General features: G+C 52.9%; 7 protein-coding genes and 1 pseudogene across 7 annotated transcripts; 2 read left to right on the plus strand and 6 right to left on the minus strand.

The window, feature by feature from the left end:
* The window catches only part of LOC112881340, a 39,946-nt pseudogene extending 36,902 nt beyond the window's left edge, over positions 1–3,044 (plus strand).
* LOC112882036 lies at positions 194–1,954 on the minus strand. Its single transcript, XM_025946998.1, has 2 exons — positions 1,700–1,954; positions 194–1,606 (listed from the first exon to the last, which is right to left on the minus strand). The coding sequence occupies exons 1-2, from the start codon at positions 1,936–1,938 to the stop codon at positions 1,201–1,203; spliced, it is 645 nt and encodes a 214-aa protein (XP_025802783.1). The 5' UTR covers positions 1,939–1,954; the 3' UTR covers positions 194–1,200.
* A 4,992-nt stretch (positions 3,045–8,036) lies between the features above and the next one.
* LOC112881755 (probable carboxylesterase 18) lies at positions 8,037–9,254 on the plus strand. The gene has a single exon (XM_025946608.1). The coding sequence runs from the start codon at positions 8,041–8,043 to the stop codon at positions 9,073–9,075; it is 1,035 nt and encodes a 344-aa protein (XP_025802393.1). The 5' UTR covers positions 8,037–8,040; the 3' UTR covers positions 9,076–9,254.
* A 254-nt stretch (positions 9,255–9,508) lies between these two features.
* On the minus strand, positions 9,509–12,546 carry LOC112881756 (gamma carbonic anhydrase 2, mitochondrial). The gene is made up of 5 exons (XM_025946609.1): positions 12,270–12,546; positions 11,432–11,575; positions 11,015–11,140; positions 10,766–10,917; positions 9,509–9,980 (listed from the first exon to the last, which is right to left on the minus strand). Exons 1-5 carry the CDS (start codon positions 12,382–12,384, stop codon positions 9,696–9,698), a joined length of 822 nt encoding a protein of 273 aa, XP_025802394.1. The 5' UTR covers positions 12,385–12,546; the 3' UTR covers positions 9,509–9,695.
* Positions 12,547–13,354: 808 nt separating this feature from the next.
* On the minus strand, positions 13,355–14,720 carry LOC112882702 (probable carboxylesterase 18). Its single transcript, XM_025947818.1, has one exon. It carries the CDS (start codon positions 14,619–14,621, stop codon positions 13,545–13,547), a length of 1,077 nt encoding a protein of 358 aa, XP_025803603.1. The 5' UTR covers positions 14,622–14,720; the 3' UTR covers positions 13,355–13,544.
* A 2,207-nt stretch (positions 14,721–16,927) lies between these two features.
* Positions 16,928–18,920, minus strand: LOC112879912 (probable carboxylesterase 18). Its single transcript, XM_025944342.1, has one exon. The coding sequence runs from the start codon at positions 18,508–18,510 to the stop codon at positions 17,461–17,463; it is 1,050 nt and encodes a 349-aa protein (XP_025800127.1). The 5' UTR covers positions 18,511–18,920; the 3' UTR covers positions 16,928–17,460.
* Positions 18,921–19,145: 225 nt separating this feature from the next.
* On the minus strand, positions 19,146–20,667 carry LOC112879910 (probable carboxylesterase 18). The gene is made up of 2 exons (XM_025944341.1): positions 20,614–20,667; positions 19,146–20,510 (listed from the first exon to the last, which is right to left on the minus strand). The coding sequence occupies exon 2, from the start codon at positions 20,317–20,319 to the stop codon at positions 19,240–19,242; it is 1,080 nt and encodes a 359-aa protein (XP_025800126.1). The 5' UTR covers positions 20,320–20,510; positions 20,614–20,667; the 3' UTR covers positions 19,146–19,239.
* A 968-nt stretch (positions 20,668–21,635) lies between these two features.
* On the minus strand, positions 21,636–24,309 carry LOC112879914 (ATP synthase mitochondrial F1 complex assembly factor 2). The gene is made up of 4 exons (XM_025944344.1): positions 23,875–24,309; positions 22,528–22,702; positions 22,103–22,380; positions 21,636–22,015 (listed from the first exon to the last, which is right to left on the minus strand). Exons 1-4 carry the CDS (start codon positions 24,277–24,279, stop codon positions 21,908–21,910), a joined length of 966 nt encoding a protein of 321 aa, XP_025800129.1. The 5' UTR covers positions 24,280–24,309; the 3' UTR covers positions 21,636–21,907.
* Between the last annotated feature and the right edge of the window lie 103 nt (positions 24,310–24,412).

Consider the following 24,412-nt stretch of genomic DNA (forward strand, 5'->3'; position numbering starts at 1 on the left):
TGAGGATCAGACAACATGGAGTGTTGTTACTTCTATATGTGATTTGGTGACGAGCCCACTGATATCAATGTATTCCAAATGTGGGGTAATTATTGTGTTATCTGTTTGTGCACACAGTTTTATATTTAATTACAAACTATGGACCAGAAATACTTCAAGTACATAATCTGGCACCACAGCACCACACTGAACACACAATCACCTACGAATACTTCAAGTACCTAATCTGAAATTACAGTGATCTGCCACCACAGCAACACACTGAACACAAAATCACCTACGGGTACTTCAAGTACGTAATCTGAAATTACAGTGATCTGCCACCACAGCAACACACTGAACACAAAATCACCTACGGGTACTTCAAGTACGTAATCTGAAATTACAGTGATCTGCCACCACAGCAACACACTGAACACAAAATCACACTACGGGTACTTCAAGTACGTAATCTGAAATTACAGTGATCTGCCACCACAGCAACACACTGAACACAAAATCACACTACTTCAACTACTGATCAGATATGTCGAATGTCCACTACTAACGAGCCCTACGCGCATATGGCCCTAATTCATTTCCTTTCAAGCTCCAATGGTGATCGATGAGATCTTGTTGCAGGCGGTGTGAGTTAGGCCGGTCCTGGATCTTATGGTATGCAGCCATGAAGTCATTGAGTTCGGCAACTGTTCTGTCCCTGACCATTGGTGGGTCATTGGCCTCACGAAACTCGTTCTCATCTGTCTCCATGTCTCTCTCCGACTCTATAACCATGTTGTGAAGAATGATACATGCCCGCATTATAGTATTCATATCCTGAGGACTCCACAGTCTGCCTGCTTGCTGAATAATCCGAAACTTGGACCGGAGAACACCGAAACAGCGCTCCACATCCTTTCTTGCAGCTTCTTGAGCTTCAGCAAATGTACTGTCCTTGGGATTCATAGGGTCACTCTTAGTTTTAACAAACGTCGCCCAATCAGGATATATCTTATCAGCTAGATAATAAGCCATGTCATACTTATTTCCATTCACAAAGAATTCTACAGGGTGAGTTCTTCCATTCAACAGATCATCAAACACATGAGACCGATCCAACACATTGAGGTCATTGCTTGAACCCGGCATTCCGAAAAATGCATGCCACACACGCAAGTCTTTTGTTGCAATAGCCTCAAGGACAACAGTCGGTCGACCCTTTCATCCAACATACTGCCCTTGCCAACCAACCGGACAAGCACCCCACTCCCAATGCATGCAATCGATACTACCAATCATCCCGGGAAATCCTCGAGCCTCATTCTCTGGAAGAATACGATTCAGCTCAGCCCGGTTAGGTGGTCGCAGGTAATCATCTTCAAACTCAGCAATGACCGTGCTAGCAAACTCCTTAACACATTCCAACACGGTACTCTCTGCCATGGCATACCCATCATCAAGGGAGTCGGCTATAGTGCCATAGGCAAGCATTCGCATAGCCACGACGCACTTATGCTTGCCATGAAAACCCAAGCGTCGAATGCCATCCGGTCTCTGCTGGAAATATTCGTTCTTAGCGGCAAGCTTCTCATATATCCTATTGAATAAGCTTCTCTTCATCCGAAACCTACAACACAATCATACAACCAGAAGTTCAGAACTTGCAAAACTTGCAAACTGAAAAACCGAGACAATAATTGCTTCTAGGTGACATTTTTACCGGCGCCGGAATGTGGCATCATCGAACATTGGATGTTCTGCGAAATAACGCTTGTGAAGCTCGGCCCACGCTGCTTCCCTATCCCTCAAAATGACACGATGCATTGGAACCGACCCACCCCATTTTCGAGTACGGCGTGCCATGGCCAGTACGGCGGCCTGACTGGCCTCAGCTTCAAGACGGATCCTTCTCTTGCGTGCACTAGAAGACATGCCCAACACAAGGCACGACGACGACATGAGAGAAGATTGGGGCGACGACCAGAACATGACAGAAGATTGGGGGAGATCCTGACAGAGAACCAAAGCACGAATTAAAGTACTCGTCGAGGACGGGAACGGCGCCATGGAAAGTACCTGCGTCGCGAGACTGCTCGAAGGGGAAGGGATTTGTGCCGTCGCACTTTGGCCGCCGCCTCCGGACGCGAGCGCGGCAAAGAAGCGCGTCGCCTGTCCCTCGACGCTTGCCCTCTACGCTTCCTGCTGGCGGTCGAGGGAAAAGTCCCCTGTTTGGCGCGAACCCGATTTTGTGGGCCGCAAAAGGTATTGTGCCTCTGCGCGTTGGAGAAGCGGCGGGCAAACTGGGCCGGCATAATGCCGTGGCCAGGCAAACCGCGAAATGGCTTCCCAAAATGCCTGCGCCGGGTTGGAGTCAGTCTTATATAAGCAATAATCAAGGGTGAAAAACTGTGCGGAGTTTGCGACACAAACGAGACCGTGTTCGTGTGTTCGTCGTGTTCCAGTTCACGTGAGTTCGTGCGCTTCCGTGAGCTCGCCGGCGTTGTGATCGACAGCGTCTCTCCGGCGAACTCCAACATCCAGCTGCTTCCTCGCCGGCGACAGCTCCGGCGGCAACATGGTTCACCACGTGGCCCAGCGCTGGGCGTCCATGTCGGCGACGCCGTCGTCGCCACCCCCGCGCCTCCGCCTCGCCGGCGCCGTCCTGATACAGCCGTTCTTCGGCGGGGAGGATCGTACGCCGGCCGAGATGGCCTTCGACAAGGCCTGCCGCATACTGACGGTGGCGCGGGCAGATCGCTACTGGAGGGAGTTCCTGCCCGAGGGCGCCACCCGCGACCACCCGGCAGCGCGCGTGTGGCGACGGCGTCGAGCTGGCCGAGGCGTTCCCGCCGGCGATGGTGGCGGTCGGCGGGTTCGACCTGCTCAAGGACTGGCACGCGAGGTACGTGGAGACGCTGCGCCGGAAGGGGAAGGCGGTGAGAGTGGTCGAGTACCCGGACGCGTTCCATGGCTTCTACGCGTTCCCGGAGCTCGCCGACTCCGGCCAGTTCGTGGAGGACATGAAGCTCTTCGTGGACGAGCACAGGCCCAAGCTTCTAGTTTAGATGATCTGGGCGTCTGCCCTGGAGCATGCACGGGGTATTGGAGGTTACGTGGAATAATCCATGCAGTATTGCAGTGTCACGCACTATAATATACTACTGAATCTGTCAACCTGACGAGGGTCTGGGGCTAAGAATCTGAATGAAGGGGAGATGACATCCAAGTATGATGATGTTTGTTAACAGATGATTGATTTGATTGCCAAATAGAATCGATCTTTTTCGAATCGAGGCCTCATCCCATTTCCATTACCAAATAGAATCGATCTACTTGTCAATATGCTAGGCTCCGGCTTTGGCTGAAACGGCTTCGGCCGTGACTTTTTCAGTAGAGTGGTTTTTTTAGCTCTGGCTTATCTGGTTGGAAAAATATTTAGCTACTCCTACTTGTTTAGAATACATAGAAAAAGTAAAATATCCAAATACCCCTCCTTCTCTATTTTCTTCTTTTTATTTCCTCCTTCTTATCGCTTCTTTCTTCCTCCCGTGCGCCGAACTTACCTCCTGCTCCCGAGTCCCGACCACCTCCAGACCGTCGCAAGCTTCTGCCACCAGCGCCTTCGCCCCCGCCCCCACCTCGGAATCCACCGTGGCGACCCGTGTCACGCCGTGCTCTCGCGGCCAACTACTTCTACCCTCATCGCCGGGCGCCTCGCGCCCCAGTTGCCTGCCCCGCCTTGTGCCCCGGGTTTCTCCCCCGCCTCACGCTAGCGCCTCCCGTCGTCATCCACCTCGAGTTCACGCCAGCCCGCCTCGCGCTCCTCACCGGCTCGCTATTGTCCACCTTCACCCCACCTCCCCGCTCTTACCGCTTGCCGCGTCCGGCCACCTTCACCCCCACCTCGCCGCTCTCGCCACACCCGCGCCATCATGGAGGGCAAAGAGGGAAGCGACATGAAGGAGCTATTTTTTTGGCTCGTGCTGTACTGAAGGACTTATCTCAGCAGGATTTTGGGGCTTCTTCTCCAGAGCCGTTTGCCACCACCCTGTTTGTTGGGGCTCCAGTAGAAGTTGCCGAAGAAACCGGAGCTGGAGCCTCCCAAAGAGGATCTTAATTTATCACAAAACCTGCGTGCAACATTCTTGTCTAGCCACGCGAACGTGATCTCTCTCCTCCCACTTTGGCACTTCCTTTTCCTATCCTCCACGGGCAAGGCCACGAGACCGCAAGGCATGCTAAGAGATAAGTTGAAACATGTCCCATCCCTTTTAAAATAATCGAATTTAGACCACCTAATCAACCGTACACCCGTCGCAATATTGAAAAATATTATCTGCAACAGCAGAATCAAACATTTGAAACATCAAAAATATACACCAAAAATTAATCCCCGTTGCTAGTGTCTCAACACCTCGATGCTGGAATTATTCCTCTAGCAACTCAAATCGACATACTGTGCTAGGATGCTACAAATCGAGTGGCTTAGACCACAATTGTCATCCGCCAGACCATTGATCATTGATGGGCACTCCGAGGCGTACGCACGTTCGGTACAGTTGTGGGAAGGCCTACACTGCATGCGCCTCCGCGGTGCTGGATGAGTCGCCGGCGGTGGCCTCCGCGCACGATGCCGAGGCATCGTGTCATGGAGATGAAGGATCAGGACGAATGGATAAGGTTGAAAAGAGACAAAGAAGCTAAAGCTACGGTAAAAAGAATTAACGGGAGTGTGTGGTGTCGGTGGGAAGCTGGATGGCAGTCACCTGGCGTATGTGTGCGTTCGATATTTTCACCCCGCGTCGGACGTTCTAGGAGAAGCATTACCGAATAACAAGAGCTATGCATGTGCTCGTCTAGGGTCGCAGTTAGTAGTCTGATTGTCAATAGACCGGGCATTCAAACATGGAACACTGAAAGAAGAAAGAAAAGACTTTAGAGAGATGATTCCAGCGGTAATGCTTAACCCTAATGATGACACAGCTAACTGTAACTGTGAGCGGGAATTCTGGTTTTTGATTGTTGATGAAGACCGTGACGAATTGAAGGAAAATTCCCTCCAATCAGTGAGCGGATCGAACTCCAATCCGACTGAAACCCATCCACGGTCGTATGGATTGACCTCCGCCACCCTACCAAGAGAGGAGAGGTGTTGCGGAGGCGGTGGCGGCGGGGAAGGACCGGTTCCGGTGGGAGAGGGACGGCCGGCGGTTGGCCGAGTTTTTGGGCTTGAAGCCCCCCTGCCGGAAGCGCGGGCATGAGGGAGAGGTTTGGCACTCTGCCATGCCACGGTGACGGTGATCCACAGCGGCAGCGCGCCGTTGGCCAGCGTGCCCGATTCCGGCATCTTCTTCGAGGCGGAGCACACGACGAAGACGCCCATGTACGCACCCGCTACAACCTGCCGACGGTGGTTCCAGTTGAAATCGAGGCGGTGGCTGAACGCGCGTGGTACACATGATCTCGTTCGACAGAGGATGAAAGATGGGGGTGCTGAATCTACGCGCACCGCCGTGCTGCCGGCTTTGATCTTTTACAAATTGCCCCATTATTTGGATCACGGTTAATAATTGGGAAAAATCCGATTTATACTTGCACTCTTGAACTATCATAAAAATTCAATTTTCAACGTTCAACTACAAAACCGAATAACACAGACTATCTAACTGTAGAAATCAGGTAAATTTGGCCTTTTGGATGGTTTCCAAGGTGATTTTTTATTTTGTAAGAATTAAAAATATTTAAATTTAAACTAAAAAATTTATAAGAAATTCATCTAGATCAGAAAAATATGAAAGGAGATTTGTACGATAGTTCGAAGGTGTTGGTCATCTGCGTCTAAAACATGATCATGCTGTGCCGCATCTTCGTCCTGAAATTACAGCACCGTACCACCCCTGCACCAGAAGCAGCGAATGTGTATGGTAGCATGCTGGCTTTGGCTTTGACTGGTAGTACATCTTGCATTTATCCCTCTTCCTTTTTTTATAAAAGAAATATCATCCTGTTGCCTGAAGCAATATTCCAATACAACATGATATCCGTATAAATTCTTCACAACTTATTATGCTGTAGAAACAGCTGGGACATGTTTACATGTGTCATACGATACATTAGTAGTATGAGACAACTAACATGATACATTGGACATTACATTCCTCCAACTCACAGAGGGAGGAGGAAACTCCAACTTGTTTATGCACGTCATCCGGCCTCCAGTTTGGAGTAGAGTACATTAGGTTGGTCATGGCTTTCCCTGCATAAAATTAATTGATCAGTTGGCACTTGGCTTAGAGTAATGATTCTTCACACTGGAGTCGTAGTTACTAAACTAACCTCATTGTTTGCCCAGTGTGTGCATTCGTACAAAAGCTAGCGTCGCTGGAAACTAAAGTGATGGTCAGCGAGTGAGTTTTTCTGATGCATGGAGGACGAGCACACGCAGCACAGCTAGCAACATTAGATCATTCATGCTGCTGGAAAGGGAGAGCACGCTGCTGCCCTAACCAACGACCGATCTTAACACGCATTAAGATACTAGCTAGCTGGTACTAAACTAGTAGTAATGCTTTCGGTATCACCTCGTACGTTCCGGTACTGGTCGCCCTAGCTCATTATTTGATCGCACAACAATGCAAATAAAAACGTTTCCTTAAGAGCGAGCGTCCGGCCGGCTTGCTTAGGATCGGCCGGCCGGGGAAGGAACGATCACGCATTGAAGCTACGTCTGAGGAGCAGCGGAGACGGGGTTGATCACGAAGATTTACGGCAGTCCCAACCCATGGTATGAGTACATCATCAGCATATCTCCTCTGGAAACTATCCTTCCAATCAGTTCCGAAAATCGCAATATTATCTTCCAGCGCAAAAGAGATGAGTGCCAAACCCTCACCGAAAAGGTCGTAGCATTTCTTGTGTATCGCTCGTTGTTTTATTTGTTTGTCTCCTGCTGTGTGCTGCCTAACGCAACTATGATAATTTGTTAACCTGCCTGCCCTTCCGAAATCTCGTTACTGCCCATCGAATGAAGATCAGCGACCACCTTTGATAGCTTGTAAAAAGAGAGCATGTTATACATGGCGATCAGGTTTCATCGCTTCCTGATCTATCACATGCGTGTAGAATTAGAGTGCCTTTTACTTGCACCGGAATCAATGGCAAACAGCTCAACGCAACCTATGTGCAATCAAGGGCGCTACCGAGTCCGAGGATGAGCACCTGAGCTTCCTAGTTGCGCCACTAAGATGCTACGCCATCATGTTTTCGCACCTGTTCAGCCGTTCTTACACTAGCAAGCTGAGCACACTGGAGTTTAGACTTGGCCACATTGCTTTCTCCGTGGAGGCCACGATACTTGCGCGACTCGTTCATGGGTCGTGGCCAGACTGTTACCGCGGTCTCTTCGCCGCCTTCACCACCGCTTTCACTGACAGGAGTCCCATGCCTGTTGGCAACACACTCTCCACTGGTACTGGTACTGGAGGCGAGAGACTGCCTGTCGCTGGTGATGGCAGGATCGAGCTTTCACGGCGTGTTGTTTCTGTTCAAGGCAGGGGGAGGTGACAGTTCAGGTCAGGGCGTTCGAAGGTGACGTCGAAGTTGTGGGGGGAAGGATGCATTTTCAAGCGTCGGAAGACGGTAGAAGCGTCGGTGAGATTGACATTGGCTGCTGTAAAGTGGGAGTCACTGTTTTGTGGTCGCTCGTTTCGTGCTATCCTCCTTAGGGGAAACTTGACAGTTGGGAAGGCGATCACAGTGCTGTGCAAGAGGAATTGGTTTCCACACCTTAGGAAGCAAATGGTATTGCAGTTTCAGAATTGGCATAGCTAGTATCAGATTTGTGTTACATAAAGTAGTAGTTAGTCCTAAACAATTGCACACTGTAATAGTGTAGTCCTAAACTACACTGACGATAACATAAAACTACTGCAACTTGGGCAACGGTGCAGTTGGCACCTCGTGGTCTCCGTCCCTTGCACGCTTAATTAGTTGAATAATTAGTTTAACACTGCGAGAGCGTGCTGTGGGGCGCGTACTCCCAGGCGAACAGACTGGCGAGGAATGGCAGGCGGCTCTGACGACGACCGCGCCGGGCGCCGGACGCCGCCCCTGCCGTGGACGGTGCGCGTGCAGCTGGCCGCGCTCGCGCTCGCGCACCGCCCGGACGGCAGCATCCGGCGCCTCATCGTCTCCCTCGGCGACCTCAAGTCGGGCGCCAGCACGCGCCCGGACGCCTCCGGGGTGCGCTCCGCCGACGTCACCATCGACGCCTCCCGCGGCCTCTGGGCGCGCGTCTTCTCCCCGTCGTTGGCTGATGCGGCCACGGACGCGCCGGTCCCCGTCATCGTCTACTTCCACGGCGGCGGGTTCGTGCTCTTCTCAGCTGCGTCCCGCCCCTACGACGCGTTCTGCCGCCGGCTCTGCAGGGAGCTCCGCGCCGTCGTCATGTCCGTGAACTACCGCCTCGCCCCCGAGCACCGGTTCCCCGCCGCGTACGACGACGGTGTCGCCGCGCTACGCTACCTCGACGCCAACCCCCTGCCGGCCGACGTGGTCACCGTGCCCGTCGACCTCTCCAGCTGCTTCCTCGCCGGCGATAGCGCGGGAGGCAATATCACGCACCACGTGGTGCAGCGCTGGGCGTCCATGTCCGCGACGTCGCCCGCGGCGAGCCTCCGCGTCGCAGGCGCCGTCCTGATCCAGCCCTTCTTCGGCGGGGAGGAGCGGACGGGCGCCGAGGTCGCGCTCGACAGGGTGTCCGCGCTGTCGGTGGCGGGGACGGACCACTACTGGCGGGAGTTCCTGCCGGAGGGCGCGATCCGGGACCACGAGGCGGCGCGCGTGTGCGGCGACGGCGTCGAGCTCGCCGAGGCGTTCCCGCCCGCGATGGTGGTGGTCGGCGGGTTCGACCTGCTCAAGGACTGGCAGGCGAGGTACGTGGAGGCGCTGCGCGGGAAGGGGAAGCCGGTGCGGGTTGTCGAGTACCCGGACGCCGTCCACGGCTTCCACGCGTTCCCGGAGCTCGCCGACTCCGGCAAGCTCGTGGAGGAGATGAAGCTGTTCGTCAAAGAGCATAGGTCCAAGCGTGCCGTTTAGATACATACGATCCTCGTTTGGAGATGGAGATTACGTTTGTGTGGTGTTCCCTGTTCGCCGTTCTTGCTGTTTCCGTGCACAGTTCGGTGTGCAATCGTTGAATAAAGCCATGTCTTGTACTAGTTCAAACTGGAAAATCTCTGGCAACATTTCATTGAATCTGAGCCGTGTTTGTTCTATCGAACGGTCCGGGGAGAGTAGAACCTGGTTCATGAGAAGCAGCAAGCGCTTGTAATCAGGAAGAATTTACATGCCATATCCGTAACAAGTCTACAGAAACAGGGAAGCCACTTACGACAACTTACATCGCATACATAGCATTTATATTATAAAACAAAAAAGTCATCAAGGAACTAAAAACCAGACGGGGCATTAAGCAAAAGAGCAAAAAACAGAGCCACTTCAATTACGAATTCTTCATAAGATGGCGAAAAGAAATCTTGAGCTTATCTTCATTGCAGTTCAAAATAGAGGTGGTGTATACGGTCGATCCTAAAACAACGCTCGACCCAATCTTATTGGGCGGGGACAGCAGAGAAATGATACCCAAACTCGTGTCAAAATGTTCCAAGTCAACAGGCAACAACACCAAGCGTCCCAAGAGGGGGTCGAGGAAGCATTCAGCGGGCGACAGCCTTCTGAGCATTGTGCGGGAGGATGTTGTCAGGAAGGATGAGCTCAGGTGGGATCTCACGGACCACCCCAAGCATGGAGTCGTACTCCTCGTCTTTGTGCGCATACTTCTTCCTAAGCATCTTCTCGAGCTCAATCTCGTCAAAGCTCTTGGCGTTCTCAGCTGCGTGGACCTGGGCTAAGTTGATATAGTTGGTTGCTGACTGAGCAATGAACGCGATCTCCTCTTCTGTAAGCTTCCTTAGGAACTTGGCAGGGTTACCAACCCAGACCTGATTGTGTTATGGAACAGAAACTTCAGCAATGAAATCACATAAATCACGATTCCTTTTCTTATTAATGTAAATTCAAAAGATCCATACCAAACACCAGTTTAAATATTAAACCTGGAATATAAGCTTCCAAGTTATAAGCATAGCATGGAACCTAAAATGGAAGCATGCCAACAACATTTTTAGGCAGTTCTCACTTCTCAATAGTAAAGGTCATAATAACAGTTTAGATTTATAAAACTATATTGTGAAGTAAGGCTTATCAGTTTTCAACAGTAATTTTCTTTGCCAAAAAAAAACGCACTAAGGCTCTAAGTCCAGTACAGCAGCATTGAGCTGCAGGACTCTTCACAGCAGGAGCATGCAGATAACTAGAATCTTCCAAATATATGATATGATTTTGTAAAAAAAAAATATCATATGAGACTAATTTTGGTGAAAGGTAGTTTAAATCCTGAAATACGTGCGCATCTCATATTCTGTGACGGAGGGAGTATATTTTAAAATCCTTTTTTTTGTTTCTGAATGCAAGTTCTTTGCCAAAAGAAAAGCTACTCAAGGTCCCACCACAGCAAAAATGGATTGCATTATTCTTTTCAGGGAAGGAGCATGCAGGTCACTACTCTTTCAAACATTTGGGTTTTAGAGTTCCATCGCAGTAGTATAACGAAAAATGAACATTGGCTAAAAGTACAGGAAAATAATGAAATGGAATGGATGTAATTAAGTGCATAATGCCAATAAATCAACTGGAACACTAGCTTATGAGAACATAAGAAAATAACCTCTCCAGAAGGAATCCTTGTATTCTGCTTAACAAGGGATCCTGCGCCAACCATGCTGTGTTTTTCAACCACCACTCCATCAAGCAGAGTGGCACCCATACCAACAAAAGCTTCATCCTCAATGGTGCATGCATGTAAAACAGCACTATGACCTGTAAGAAGTTTAGTTTGGCTAGTTGTTAATCAATCATCCAGAAACAAATGAAGCTCAGCATTAAGCAGCAATACACTAAAAAGGTATTTACTGACCTACTGTAACGTTGCTTCCAATTATGGTTGGGAGGACCTTCCCGCTAATGTTAGCTCTTGAAACATGTACAAGGGAATTGTCTTGTATATTTGTTCCTGATCCGATGTGAATGCTGTTGACATCACCTGAAGACAAGAACAAAAAAAAACAGTTCAATTTGAACATTACTATAGCTCTCCACTAACTGAATTGACGTAGTTAATTAGCCTACACAGAAACTATATTGCATTCTTGCCACATTGACTAGTAGTGATGTAGAATGTCAGTCCTAGGTGCCTTTAACAAACCCCAATTCTGTGACAAAGTTACTTATGTTGATAAATAAAAGGAATGTAATGCCCCGATATCAAATCATTGCAAGTCGTAAATTTTGAGATTGCCTATAACTTAACTTTCAGCAAGGAAAATGGTCTTACCTCTCAAAATGGAGCCGTACCAGATTGATGATCCATGTCCAATCTCAACATCACCAATGACCGCTGCACTGGGAGCAACAAACACATCTCTATGGATCCTTGGCTCTTTCTCAAAGATATTCATGACCGTACGATGCCTTGAAACTGAAAACATCATATGAAATGGTAACTAAGCAGTTAACGATTGATGGCTTTGCACATCGCAGAAGTCATATATGCATAACTACTCTAATATGGTAGGCGGAGTTAACTGTGCAGCCCTAAAAGACACAAACCCACATTCCTCATCACTGTGTACAAGTCATGCAGAAGCCTGTGATTTCCTGGTTGCAGCATAGTGACACCATGAGGAAATGACATTATTATGATGCTAGGGAAGAGAAAACTATATACAAAATCACTTCAAAAAGAAATAGCCAAATAGGTGACGACAATGGAAACAAACGGTACACATAAAAGGGGGAAATTAGTAGTCGAGTCTGAAGACCAGGCTCGTCTCAGCTGTCTTCAGATCACATTACCATTATCCAAAGCTAATCCAATCTAGGAACACTGCTTCGGTGTTATTCTCCCCCCTCTTGGGAACAACCCCAAACTGCGAGCATACCAATGAATGCGGACGCCACTGAATCAGCCTGATCTGACACTAACAGGTCCTAAGAGACGAACACGACGAGCTGACCGATGGGATACAGCTAGCTCCGCGCCGCATCGAAATGATTGATGAAGACCCGATCCCATCCTTGGTAGGAAACAACCGCAGGCTGGAGCAAGGAGCCGGCGGCGGAGTGGGGGATGGGGAGGTAGACGGAGCGGACGGAGGGAGTCGGATGCTTACGCTGCTCCTCGACGCGGAGGCCTCCCTGGATGGTGGATCCGAGGCGATCCATGGCCTGCCCCGTGCCGCGGATCCACTTGCCGACCGTGAAGATCGCGCGCCCGAGGGTCCCCATGGCTGCCCCTGGTGCTGCCGCGCGCCCGCTCCCTCCTCCGCGTGCCTGGGTGGGTGGGGCTCGCCGCCGGCCGCCGCGCGCGCGGGTGGGGTTTAATGGTGTGAGGCGAGACGGGGAAGAGGGAGGAGAGGAGCCAGGAAGGCAATGGCTGCGGCAGAGAGCCTGAGAGCCAGTGGGGACTGTACAGGGGAAAGGAGGCGACGAGGCCGATGGTCCTGGGCCAGAATCTGGGCCGCTCCATGCTCTCATCAAGCCAGGCCTAGTTGCGAACTTATCTCGGGCCGTTTTGTTGGTTAAGCGGACGCGCCGCGAACGGCCCGGGTCGAGCCTCGCGAAGCTAGGTGAGTGTATTTTTTTTGTATTTCTCTTTAAAAACAGGAAGCTAATAATCCCAAGCCGGGGATCGTAGTAGAGATGCGCTGCTTCATAAGGCAGCCAGGCTGAGCAGCGACGTGCCTCGCGGGCACGCCGTACCCAGCCTCGTGTAGCTGTGGCTTGACCGTGTGCGGACACCGGCCTGACGCCGCCATCTGATGGTGCTATAGCGCATGACACGTGCGCCCTAGCAACCACCCAATTTTTTGAATCCCCTCTCTTCGATTTTATAATTTCGCTGAGGCCGGCATCCGCGGCAGAATGATGCAGCAAGCACAGCAGAGGACGCGACGGGGATTGGAGAGGATAGAATACGGTGCCTCCGGGTGCTCAGCCGACTGAGGTGTTCGGCTTCGACTTTGCTGTGCGGCAACTGCAATGTCATCGAGAACATGCAGGTCAAGCACCTTGCTACGCTCAACGTGCGTATGTTACATTGTATGTAGCACACGATAACAAAGTTTGAGTTCGGACTATCTCGGTCTGACTAACAATTGATTGATCCTGAAAATGAAATGTGCATATCAACAGCATGGGCCTCATGCTGCCAATACTAAATGCATTCTCCTCCCTGCAGCCGAGCCAGCAACACTACAATTTATTAGCCAAGATCGCGTCTCGATCAAAGGCAGCTACTCTGAATACTTTCAGAGTTTCACAGCAAGAAGGATTTTTTTTATTTTTTTTTCAAACGAAACATCAAGAAGCGATATGAAATCGATAGCCACGGATGATTTGGTCCACGATCGATCGGCAAGTTGTAGGCACGATTTTTCAGGTTCTGGTCACTGATGGATCAAGGATCTGGCTGGGTTGGGCTGCGCCGCCATCGTCTCATCCATGAACGCCTTGATCGCCTTCACGACCCTGCCGGAGTCGGCGAGCTCCGGGAACACGTAGAACGCGTGGATGGCCTCCGGGAACTCCACGACCTGCACGGCCTTCCCTTTCCGCTCCAGCATGGCGGCGTACCGCCGCTGCCAGTCCTGCAGCGGGTCCAGCCCGCCGATCACCACCATCGCCGGCGGGAACGCCTCCGCCAGCTCGGGCTCCGGGCCGGCCTCGCCCGTCACGTGCGCGGCCGGGTGGTTCCGGTCGGCGCCCTCCGGCAGGAACGCCCGCCACGACCAGTCCGAGCGCCGCATGTTCACCACCGGCGCCACGCCCTCCAGCCTCAGCTCGGCCGGCGTGCGCTCCTCGCCGCCGAAGTACGGCTGCAGCAGGACGATGCCGGCGATGCGGAAGGGGCCAGAGGCGGTGGCCGTCCAGCGCTGCGCGACGTGGTGGGTGAGGTTGCCGCCGGCGCTGTCCCCGGCCAGGAAGCAGCGGGAGAGGTCGACCGGGACGCCGAGGTCGGGCAGGCCGGCGTTCCCGAGGTACCGGAGCACGTCCACGCCGTCGTCGTAGGCGGCGGGAAACTGGTGCTCGGGCGCGAGGCGGTAGTTGACGGACACCACGACGGCGCCGAGCTCGCGGCAGAACAGGCGGCACATGGCGTCGTAGGGGGCTGACGCCGCGGAGAGCAGCGTGAAGCCGCCGCCGTGGAAGTAGACCAGCACGGGGAGCGCGGGCGCCGCGGGGTCGGCCCTGGGCGACGGCGAGAACACGCGCGCCCACAGGCCGCGCGACGCGTCGACGGCGACGTCGGCGGACACGACGCCGAGCCCGTCCGGGCGCGCGCTGGCGCGGGCCTGGCGGTCGGCGAGCGAGAACACGAAGCGGTTGACCGTGCCGTCGGGCCGCTGGGCGATGTCGGTGGCGGACATGAGGCCGAAGGTATAGAGCCGCACCGTCCACGGCAGCGCCGGCGCGCGCGGCGCCGTGGCTCCCGTTTCTTGCGTCTTCGACATGCTGGCTCCCATCTCTGTCCGACTCTCCCCCTCGCAAGCTCCCGGCGTTGCAGTTGCAGACGACACCGAGCTCCTCCGACCGTCAGAGTTGAGCAGTGATGGGCGTGGAGCAGATCAGCAAAGCGTGGTACGTCACTGCTTCATGAGCCGTCTTATATTTATAAAAAAAGAATTGATTGCGCGGAGGCACTGTCGCATTGAGCATGGTCTGAAGCAGTAATTCTAGCCGTCGGCTGGTTGCGTGTAGCCTTTTCTTTTTTCATGCAAATAGATGACTGCATGCTCGATGCATTTATAGTTTAGTTGAATTATTTTATTTTCTCTACACCAAGTTAGATATTATTATAGACATATGTACGTTTCTCTATAAGAATATATCCATGTATATGTAGTGTTTGTATAGATTGAGCCTGTCTAACAGGGCTCCGGCCGGCTCCAACTCCTCCTGGCAACGCTCACCTGTTTCTCTCCTTTGGGAAGGACTCTCTCTCTATGAAAGAGAAAACCGGCTCCGATTCAGGAAGGGAGATGAGAGAAAAAATCGGCTCCAGTAAATAGTGTTTTGGCAGAAGGAGCTGGAGCCCTTCCAAACGAACCCGTACAGTGTTATTACCTTGACTCGCGGTACAGGAGGAACGAGCTGCCAAGGCTCGTCGGTCGGGAAGGGTGCCACGTTGTAGTAGTGAAGGACGACTGTTGTCCATGTGAATGCATTGCGCGCCATTCAACCCGCGCGACAGAGGCAACAGAGCGTACGAAGCCACGCCTGACCTTGCCCTGGCCGGCGCCATGTGGACGCTGCGCTCCTCTACGCCGCTGCTCGGCGCCATGGCACGGACACGCACTACTGCTCAGCCACGGCGGGCCGGCCGGCATCCGTGTCGGCACAGCAACCCAGGAGCTATGAAGACAGCAGCGCCACACATGCATGTGTCATTGCTCATTGACTCTAGGTCACGGCTAGGCCAAGCCAACGCCAAGTATGTAACCACACCCAAGACCAGAAGTCATGGTTTCAGCCCACCAGTCTCAGACTCTGAAACTGTAACGTCTGACGTCCTTGAAGAAACCTTTTCCTACACAGGAGAGGCGAGATGGTGGGCTAAGCTGGGCTCTTGAGTCCTTTTTTTTTTTTGAAGTAAAGCTTGGCTCTCGAGTCACTGAAGTCTGAACTCCGGAGAAGAGAGTGAAGAGTCGGTGTACAAAACAGCACGGAGGGGGATTCAGAGAGGTGCGTTCTAGAGGTCTAGGTCACTTTGGTTCAGAGAGGGGGTGGAGGGGACTCGCTTGCTACCGCGGGAAGTTACTTTTGCAGAGAGAAGCTTGCATCAAGGTAAGTTACTTTTGCAGAGAGAAGAGAACATATATCAAACTAAAACTGACGAGGCAGAGAAAAAAATCCGATGGATTTCAAACATAGCAAATGGAATGGCTCAGCTTCAAGTTCTAGTCCGAGAGGATATCTTGTTCAATTCGTCCTTAGCTTGTCAAATGGAGTATGAAATTGCTTTCCGCCCGGTCGCATCCACAGCTCGCCGCGTTGGCCAGCGTGCCCAATTCCGGCACCTTGTTCTAGACGGAGCGCGCGTCCAAGACGCCCTTCGTTCCTTCTCCGTGGCGTCGTACGCCCCCGCTGCGTAGTAGAACGCAGGCGGCGCCATGGACGAGGAAGGATGGCGTTCACGCCGTCGCAACCGCGGCGTCCATATTCTGAGGATGTGATGTTGAAGCCCAGCAAGCACCCTTCGCCGCCGTCCGCCAGCCACCAAGGTGGCGTCAGCTCTCAAGGATCGGATGGTTCTAGCCTCCAGTTGAACGCGGTGGCTCAGTACCGGAGAAAGGGATACGCGTGGGGTTGCCGGCGCCGGCGTTGGCGCCGCATATGAGTACGCTCGGTTGAAGGTCAGTGGCGCCGGATGCACCGCGACGGGTCCGCGGCAGCGCTATATCGCCGGCTTTGACTCTGTCTGAATTCGCAGGCGATGCATGGCGTGTATATTGTTGAGTTACTGCCGAGGTAAAAGTCTGAATGATATGTGTCTGAAATGCAGGAAATATTTGTGGATGGTCGTACGTTGTGTTTGATGGTTGACGAATCCAATTGTCAAACAGAAGGTTTTTGAAAAAAAAAAGTCCAACAGAATCAGTAACTGAACAGCAAAACTGTTGACAGCACACGAAAACTGATGGATACACCAGGCATTCAAACATATAAAACTGCAGCCAGCCAAGGAGTAATCTCAAAAATCTATGGCTAAAACACCACTTCCAATTTTCATCTGGCATGCTGGAATTTCTGTAATTGCAACTCTGCAGAGTTCTGCTCCCAAGTCCCAATCAATCTTCGCGTTTAGATTGAGTACACTACTTTTTTTTCCCGAGATTAAGAGAAATATACAATGAACCTTACACAACGCAACCAAGTGAGTACTAAATTGCCCTTATCCTATTACACACGGATGTACCACGACGAAACTACAAACAAAAGAAAGAACCGACAATACATGACAGTCTACAGTAACAGCGACAATCACGTCCAATTCTGAATTCACACCGTCTTCTATGATCCTCGCTGCGACAGACTACCCCAACCCAACCGACTGTACTACTCAACACTATCGAGTGCTGCTCATACCATACTGTCCATGCAATCAGTATGACCAAAGAACCAGAGATCCTTTCCTCCGTTTCCAATCTGCAAGAAATCGTTTCCTGGCCACGAGGCACCAGTCTGCCAAGTTGTCCGTTGCCAACGGGTGGAGATGGTTTGATCCCAAATATACTCCGTACACTACTCTGAGCACGTAATTTCAACACAAAGAACCAGGCATTCCAAATGGTGGTTCGTCGATCAGGCAGCAGCCGGCTCGGACGCGCTGTTCTCATCCATGAACGCCTTCATCTCCGTGACGAGCCTGCCGGAGTCGGGGAGCACGGGGAAGAAGAAGAAGGTGTGAATGGCCTCCGGGTACTCCACCACCCGCACCGCCTTCCCCTTCCGCCGCAGCACGTCGGCGTACCGCCGCTGCCAGTCCTGCAGCGGATCGAGCCCGCCGATCACCACCATCGCAGGCGGGAAGCCGTCGGCCAGGCCGGCGTTCTCGTCGGTCACGTGCGCGGCGGAGTGGTTCCGGTCGGCGCCCTCCGGCAGGAACCCCCTCCACGCCCAGTCCGAGCCCCTCATGGTCACCACCGGCGCCTTGCCGTCCAGCCTCAGCTCCGCGTCCGTCCGCTCCTCGCCTCCAAAGTACGGCTGCACCAGGATGATGCCAGCGAGGCGAATTGGGTTGGACGGAGGCGGGGACTCCGAGGAGGTGGTGCTAGCTGTCCAGCGTCGCGCCACGTGGTGGGCGATGTTGCCGCCGGCGCTGTCCCCGGCGAGGAAGCACCGGGAGAAGTCCACCGGGACATCGATGCCGGGGAGGCCGGTGGAGGCGAGGTAGCGGAGCACGTCCACGCCGTCGTCGTAGGCGGCGGGACAGCGGTGCTCGGGCGCGAGGCGGTAGTTGACGGACACGACGACGGCGCCGAGCTCGCGGCAGAACCGGCGGCACATGGCGTCGTAGGGGGCCGAGGCCGCGGAGAGCAGCGCGAAGGCGCCGCCGTGGAAGTAGACGAGCACGGGGAGCGGCGCCCCGGCCGCCCCCGACGGCGAGAACAAGCGCGCCCACAGGCCGTGCGGCGCGCCGACGCCGACGTCGGCGGACCGGACGCCGGACCCGTCCGGGCGCGCTCTGGCGCGGGCCCGGCGGTCGAGGAGGTTGAAGACGAAGCGGTTGACCGTGCCGTCGCGCCGCGTCGTGGCGCCAACGGTCGCCATGAGGCCGAAGAGCTGGATACGAACCGTCCACGGCAGCGCCGGCGGCGCGCGCGCCGCGTCCTGCCCGGCGCCCGCTGCCATCTCGCCCTCGCTCTTAGCTGAATCTAGCTGCGGAGTACGGAGCCACACATATTGACATGGTATGGTCTTGCGATTTTCCGTCGTCGGTGGCAACGTCGCCCGTCATCGTCAACAATCAATGGTCACATGGCCGCCTTATCCTGCTCCAATCGTGCTGGACGTGCTCAGCACTGCAACCATCCAATGTGAGCCAATCGAACTCAATGAGGCGTCGCCGTCGGCGCCTGGCGTCGCTCGGGCCAGCAGAGGTGCAAACATCAGATGGCATGGCACCGGCTCCACGCGCCCGTCGTGGACTCATGCGGTCATGCCATCGCCGGCGCGGCGTCCATGGCGGCCGCGCCGGCGAAGACGACCATCAGCTGGACGCGCACCGGGCCGGCAGGCGGGCCTGGTTGTTCCATCCAGCCACTCTGATGGGTTCCGTCCAGTTCCAGACTTCCGGCTACTACCGTTCGGTTTCTGCGTTCTCCGACACGTGGGCAGCTGGGGTGCATGAATGAAGTATAAACAAATAAGCACGTGATGCAGCCGATCTGGTTGGTGAGATAGACCTCGCATTATCTCACGTCTCAATCATGAGGATTAAGCAGATCCCAACTACATGATAGGTTAGTGGCAATTACCACATGACAAAAAGGGAAAAGATGAATCATTTTGTTTCTTATTACCACGTGATTAGCACTTATTAGTTGTGACAATGGATCAACCAACACAGAGTTGAGTTCATCACGCGGCGGCGGGCTTGGGCGTGGCCCTGTGGCTGTCGACGAAGGCCTTCATGTCCTGCAGCACCGTGGTGGCCTCGGGGAGCTCCGGGAAGCCGTAGAAGCCGTGGAACATGTCCGGGTACTCCGCCACCCGCACCTCCTTCCCCTTGCGCCGCAGCACGTCGGCGTACCGGCGCTGCCAGTCCTGCAGTGGGTCGAACCCGCCGACCACCACCATGGCGGGCGGGAACTCCTCCGCCAGGTCGGCGTTCTCGTCGGTGACGTGCGCCGCCGGGTGGTCGCGGGTGGCGCCCACGGGCAGGAACGCCGTCCACGAGAAGTCGGAGCGCTTGAGGTTCACCACGGGCGCCACGCCCTCCAGCCTCAGCTCCGACTCGGTGCGCTCCACGCCGCCGAAGTAGGGCTGCACGGGGAAGATGCCGGCTACCCGGACGCGCTTCGCCGACGCCTGCCACCGCGCCGCCCAGCGGTTGGCGACGTGGTGCACGATGTTGCCGCCCGCGCTCTCCCCGGCCAGGAAGCAGCTGGCGAGGTCGACGGGGACCTCGGCGCCGAGCCCCGGGACGCCGTTGGCGTCGACGAAACGGAGCGCGTCGACGCCGTCGTCGTAGGCCGCGGGCCACCGGTGCTCGGGCGCGAGGCGATAGTTGACGGACACGACGACGGCGCCGATCGCCGCGCTGAGGCGGCGGCACACGCCGTTGAAGGGCCCGATGGCCGGGGAGAAGAGCGCGAACCCGCCGCCGTGGTAGTAGACGACGACGGGGAGCGGGCGGTCGGCGGCGGCGGGCGCGAAGACGCGCGCCCAGATGCCCCGGGACGCGTCCATGGTCACGTCGTAGGAGCGGACCCCGGACCTGTCCGGGCGCGGGCTCGGGCGCGCGCTCAGGAGGCGGTCGATGACGCCGTAGAGGCAACGGTTGACCGTGCCGTCGCTGCGCTCCACGGCGTCGATCGCCACCGTGAGCCCCGCCAGCTGGATCCGCACCGAGAGCGGCAGCGGCGGCGGCGTCGGGCGCTTGGCCGCGGCGGTGGCGCCGGCTGCTCCTGCTCCTGCTCCTTGGTCGCTGGCCTCCATTTCTTTCTTCTCTCCCCGTCTGCCTTGTTCTGCTCTGCTCGATCTCTTTGCTCAGACTCTGCTTCCGCGTGAGCCGCGTGAGGTATATGTATGTGCACGATGAGCCGCCGAGCAGGTGAGATGGAGCTGTCGGCCTGGCGACTTGTGATGGGACTTCCGGGAAACGGGTTTGCCGACTTGTGAGGGACTTTCTGAAAACAGAAACGGAGGTCTGAGGGGATCACCATGTGATCCGCGCGAAGTTTTTTTTTTTTAAAAAAAAAAATCTGCGCGAAGATGCTTGCGGACACGTACGCGCCGCGCCGCGCGCGAGGCCGCCGCTGCTTCCGCCTCCGCGTTGACCGGAAGCTATGAGATGTGCAGAAGAAGCACCTCACGTCAGTGCTTCTGTGCGGATCTCGGCGGCGGGTCTTTCTTCTGCTCGCGAGGGCGCGAGGCGGAGGTTGCCGTCGCGGTGGTTCACCGCGCCGGCCAAGGCGGCGACAGCGACGAGACGCCGCAGGCTGATCAGATGATGGACGCACGATGGTATGCTCATGAGAATGGGATTCAGTAATCTGCAGCCGAATGTGTTGCGAAATCACTGCCGGCGATTTGGTCATTCAACAAATTCTGCCGGAGCGTGTAGCTGAGGCGTGAGGGAAAGAAGAGAGTCGCCATATGATCCGTGGTACCGTGGCATACAGTGGCGGAGGCAGGATTGAGCTCAAGAGCTCTCCTATTCCTTTTCCTCCTCTCGCTTCCCCTTCTCTTGTTCTTCTTCCTCCTCCCACTTCCTCTTCATTCCTTCTTCCTCCTCAAATTTGTAGAGGTGCTTAAGGAGTCTTCATAGGATTCCCGGCGGTAGGAGGGGCTCGAGCCCCACCCCAGACCCACCGCTGGATCCGCCCCTGGTGGCGTAACGTCTTGTCTCTCCTCTCACTGTCATGCACCTGTAGCTCCCCTGACTTTGGCGATGCAAAGTCCAGAGAATGCAAATGCAGATCGTGGTCGTGGAGTAGTGGAGTGCTAGGGCCGGCAGAACTTAAATGAATGTTTTGAAATAAGTGGCATTGACAGTTTGACACTACAACGCCTACATCACATAACCATTTTATGAAGAAGAAGAAAAAAGAGGCAGGGTTAACAGAAGAAGATAATGCAGTGCCTAGCGAAAAATACCTGGCAAATACTTAGTACCAGAAATTTGCAGCACGGCTAAAAATGATGGATCCACATGCTTGCGCAGCTACTGGACCTGGACAATGCAGAAGCATACTCCGAGAAATGCTAAGATAGTAGGATCAATCCAGCACTGCTACTGACTACAAAACTCGTTCCCAGAAATGTTCTTACCATTTTGGCATTACCATTACCAAACTAGAGGCCACTGAAAGCCGAAGGAATGCTAGGTTCCGTAGTTTGTAACTCAACAATTTTTTTGGCAACTCAAAAACCAAAATCTAACATCAGCACTGGCCGGATACAGGCACTATGTTTGCTATTGACCTTGTGCGGGCAATTATTATTCTACAACTCTCCATACAAATTCATACAACCTTGGAGACAAACAAAAACTAACCAGCCTGTGGATTTGAAACATGATGGTTCACATCCCCCGCGAAAGTCCAAGAAACACAACAGCCGAAGACATTTGCACCTTAAGATCTGCAATATCAACGTCATGACCTCCTTCAACCAAACCCCATCTATCAACCTGAGTGAATTTAAACATCTTAAGACAAAATAAAAGGCAAATGCTTCAGAAAAAAATAGAGGAAGATAATGAATGCGAGAAAAACACCTGGTGGTCTTCTTCTAGCCTGATCAACTCAATGGCCTCATCAATTCCCAACCTTTCTCTAAACATTGCAAGAGGGATCACCAGGGAGTGGGCTGCTGCAGCCATAGCATCAATGGATGCCAATTCACAATCAGTTGTTTTCTTCAAAACAGTTTCTACAGCCTTAGTGAGGCCCTCATCTTGCTTGCCACCAAAAAAGGTTGTGTATACAATAGGCTTGAACCCAAATTCTGTGTTTACCCATTCCAGTATGGGATCAATTTTCTCCTTCTGCTTTTCTACAAACATAAATTAAGGATAAAAAATTATAGTATTGGAGGGAAACAGAAATAATTAATCAACCACCAAAAGAGATCTAGGGGCTTAAAACACTACCGGTTCATATGAATCTATTTACTACACAAAGTCATGAGAGCCCAACTTACGATGAACTCCTAAGGTCAGTTCACTATCGGCAGGTGAACGGCAAAACACCAAATCTTGATGAAATTTCTTCATCAAATTATCAATTACTTTTGCACGTGTCAAAGGAACTCTCTCCAATGCAGTGCAAGCAAGCTTCATGAGAGGCATAGTAAAAGGTCGAATTCCATCCGACTCCTGCCATAATAAGAAATTCAGGATTAATCTATATAGCACGAGAAATTAAGAAAATAAATGTATGATAAGATCTGCAAATAAGGCAATTTAATATTTTGATGAAGAAATTGTCAAGGCCCTAGGGTTGAGGGTTTAGGTTCTTTTTTTTTCTATAAGGGAAATTTAATTAATTCAATGTTTTTACATTGAGTTGATAAAAATTCCTTGAACATTCCCGGCCTCTGCATTAGTAGGATACACAGAGCCTAAAAAGAAAGCAAAAAAAAACAATGAACCAAGACGCTAATGAGGGTTTAGGTTCTGGTCACCAAATAAAGAAAAGAGGCCCTAACATTTGTGCCAGTTACAAGCCAGTTAAAGAAAATATCAAGGCACCAACTCTACCATGTGATACCATATTGCTACCAAACTATCTCTTTGGAGTGATAATATCATGATGCTAAAAGAGCAACAGAATCAAGTTAATTACTTATAACATGATGAATTATTTCGACTTGAGCACTAAATACCTATTTTGTTGAGCCATTGCAACAAACCAGTAGCATATATAGGTCAAACCAATGACCACTGAGGAGAATTTGAGGTTTATTGATGCCTGAGTAACTTTAATGGAGGAACTGACTTCTCTTGCATTTGCAGAGATGACTAGCTAATTGGATAGGTATTAACTGTAGCATAAATACTAAGTTGAGTAGTGCTAATTTAAAGGATCAGACTTGGTGTTGGTGGTAATTAAGCATTCAGATCATTTGTCTTTGGTTCTCTTCGAGAAGAAATCTCCATAACTATTGTACTCATGACACAGGAAGAAAGAGAAGAAATAAAAACAAACACTACCATGCCAAAACCACCAAAACTCATATGATTTGATTTCTTCATTCTTCAACGCCTCTGGATAGAAAGCTGACACAATTAATTTTAAATGCCAAACGAATAGTCACAGCAATTCTTTCATAATTCACAAGGAGAACTAAGCTCGTGAGATCAGGATGAGTTAGTCTCTAATCAGACAGTTTCAATCCATACCATTTGAAGTTACTTGCAAATCAATAGGCCAATGTAAAAATTCGGGACCAGGAGAAATTACACTGCACTACAGTAACAGGAACTTCTCCAACATTTCAAGAATATACTGTAGAGGAGAGAGGGATAGAGAAGGATTGGATCGGGACCTGGTACTCCCACTCGGCGGCGATGGCCATGGCGAGCGCGCGCGAGGGCAGTTTCAGCGGCCGCTTGGCCGGCGACTTGAGGGTGCGGTAGTCCAGCATCACGGTCCACCCGTTGCCGTCGTCGGCGAGCCGCACGGTGGCGTCGCGGTAGAAGCGCTTCCCGACCACGGACCCCGTCATGAACGACGTCGGCATCGCCACGGACGTCTCGTCCCGCGTCGTCACCGCCGCGGCGGCCGCCGGCTTCTTCACGTAGATCGCGCCGTCTGGTCCACCTCCACCTTCCCCTCCTCCTCGCGCCTCCTCCCCTCCCGGAGAAGCCTCCGCCGCCGTGCCGAGCAGCCGGGCCCGCCCGCCGGCCACCCATCGCGGCAGGAGGAGGCGGCGGGCTGCGAGCGTCGCCATGCCGGATCACCCTGGGCCTTCCTCCCCAACCTGTGTTGCTTACTAGTACCCTACAAGAAGAATTTCGACCCATTTAAAAATACGGCCCAAACATTAGCCCATTACCATAACCAGCCTAGTTTTCGCCTAGGCC

Source organism: Panicum hallii, chromosome 2 (genome assembly GCF_002211085.1).
Source record: "Panicum hallii strain FIL2 chromosome 2, PHallii_v3.1, whole genome shotgun sequence".
Taxonomy (NCBI): Eukaryota; Viridiplantae; Streptophyta; class Magnoliopsida; order Poales; family Poaceae; genus Panicum; species Panicum hallii.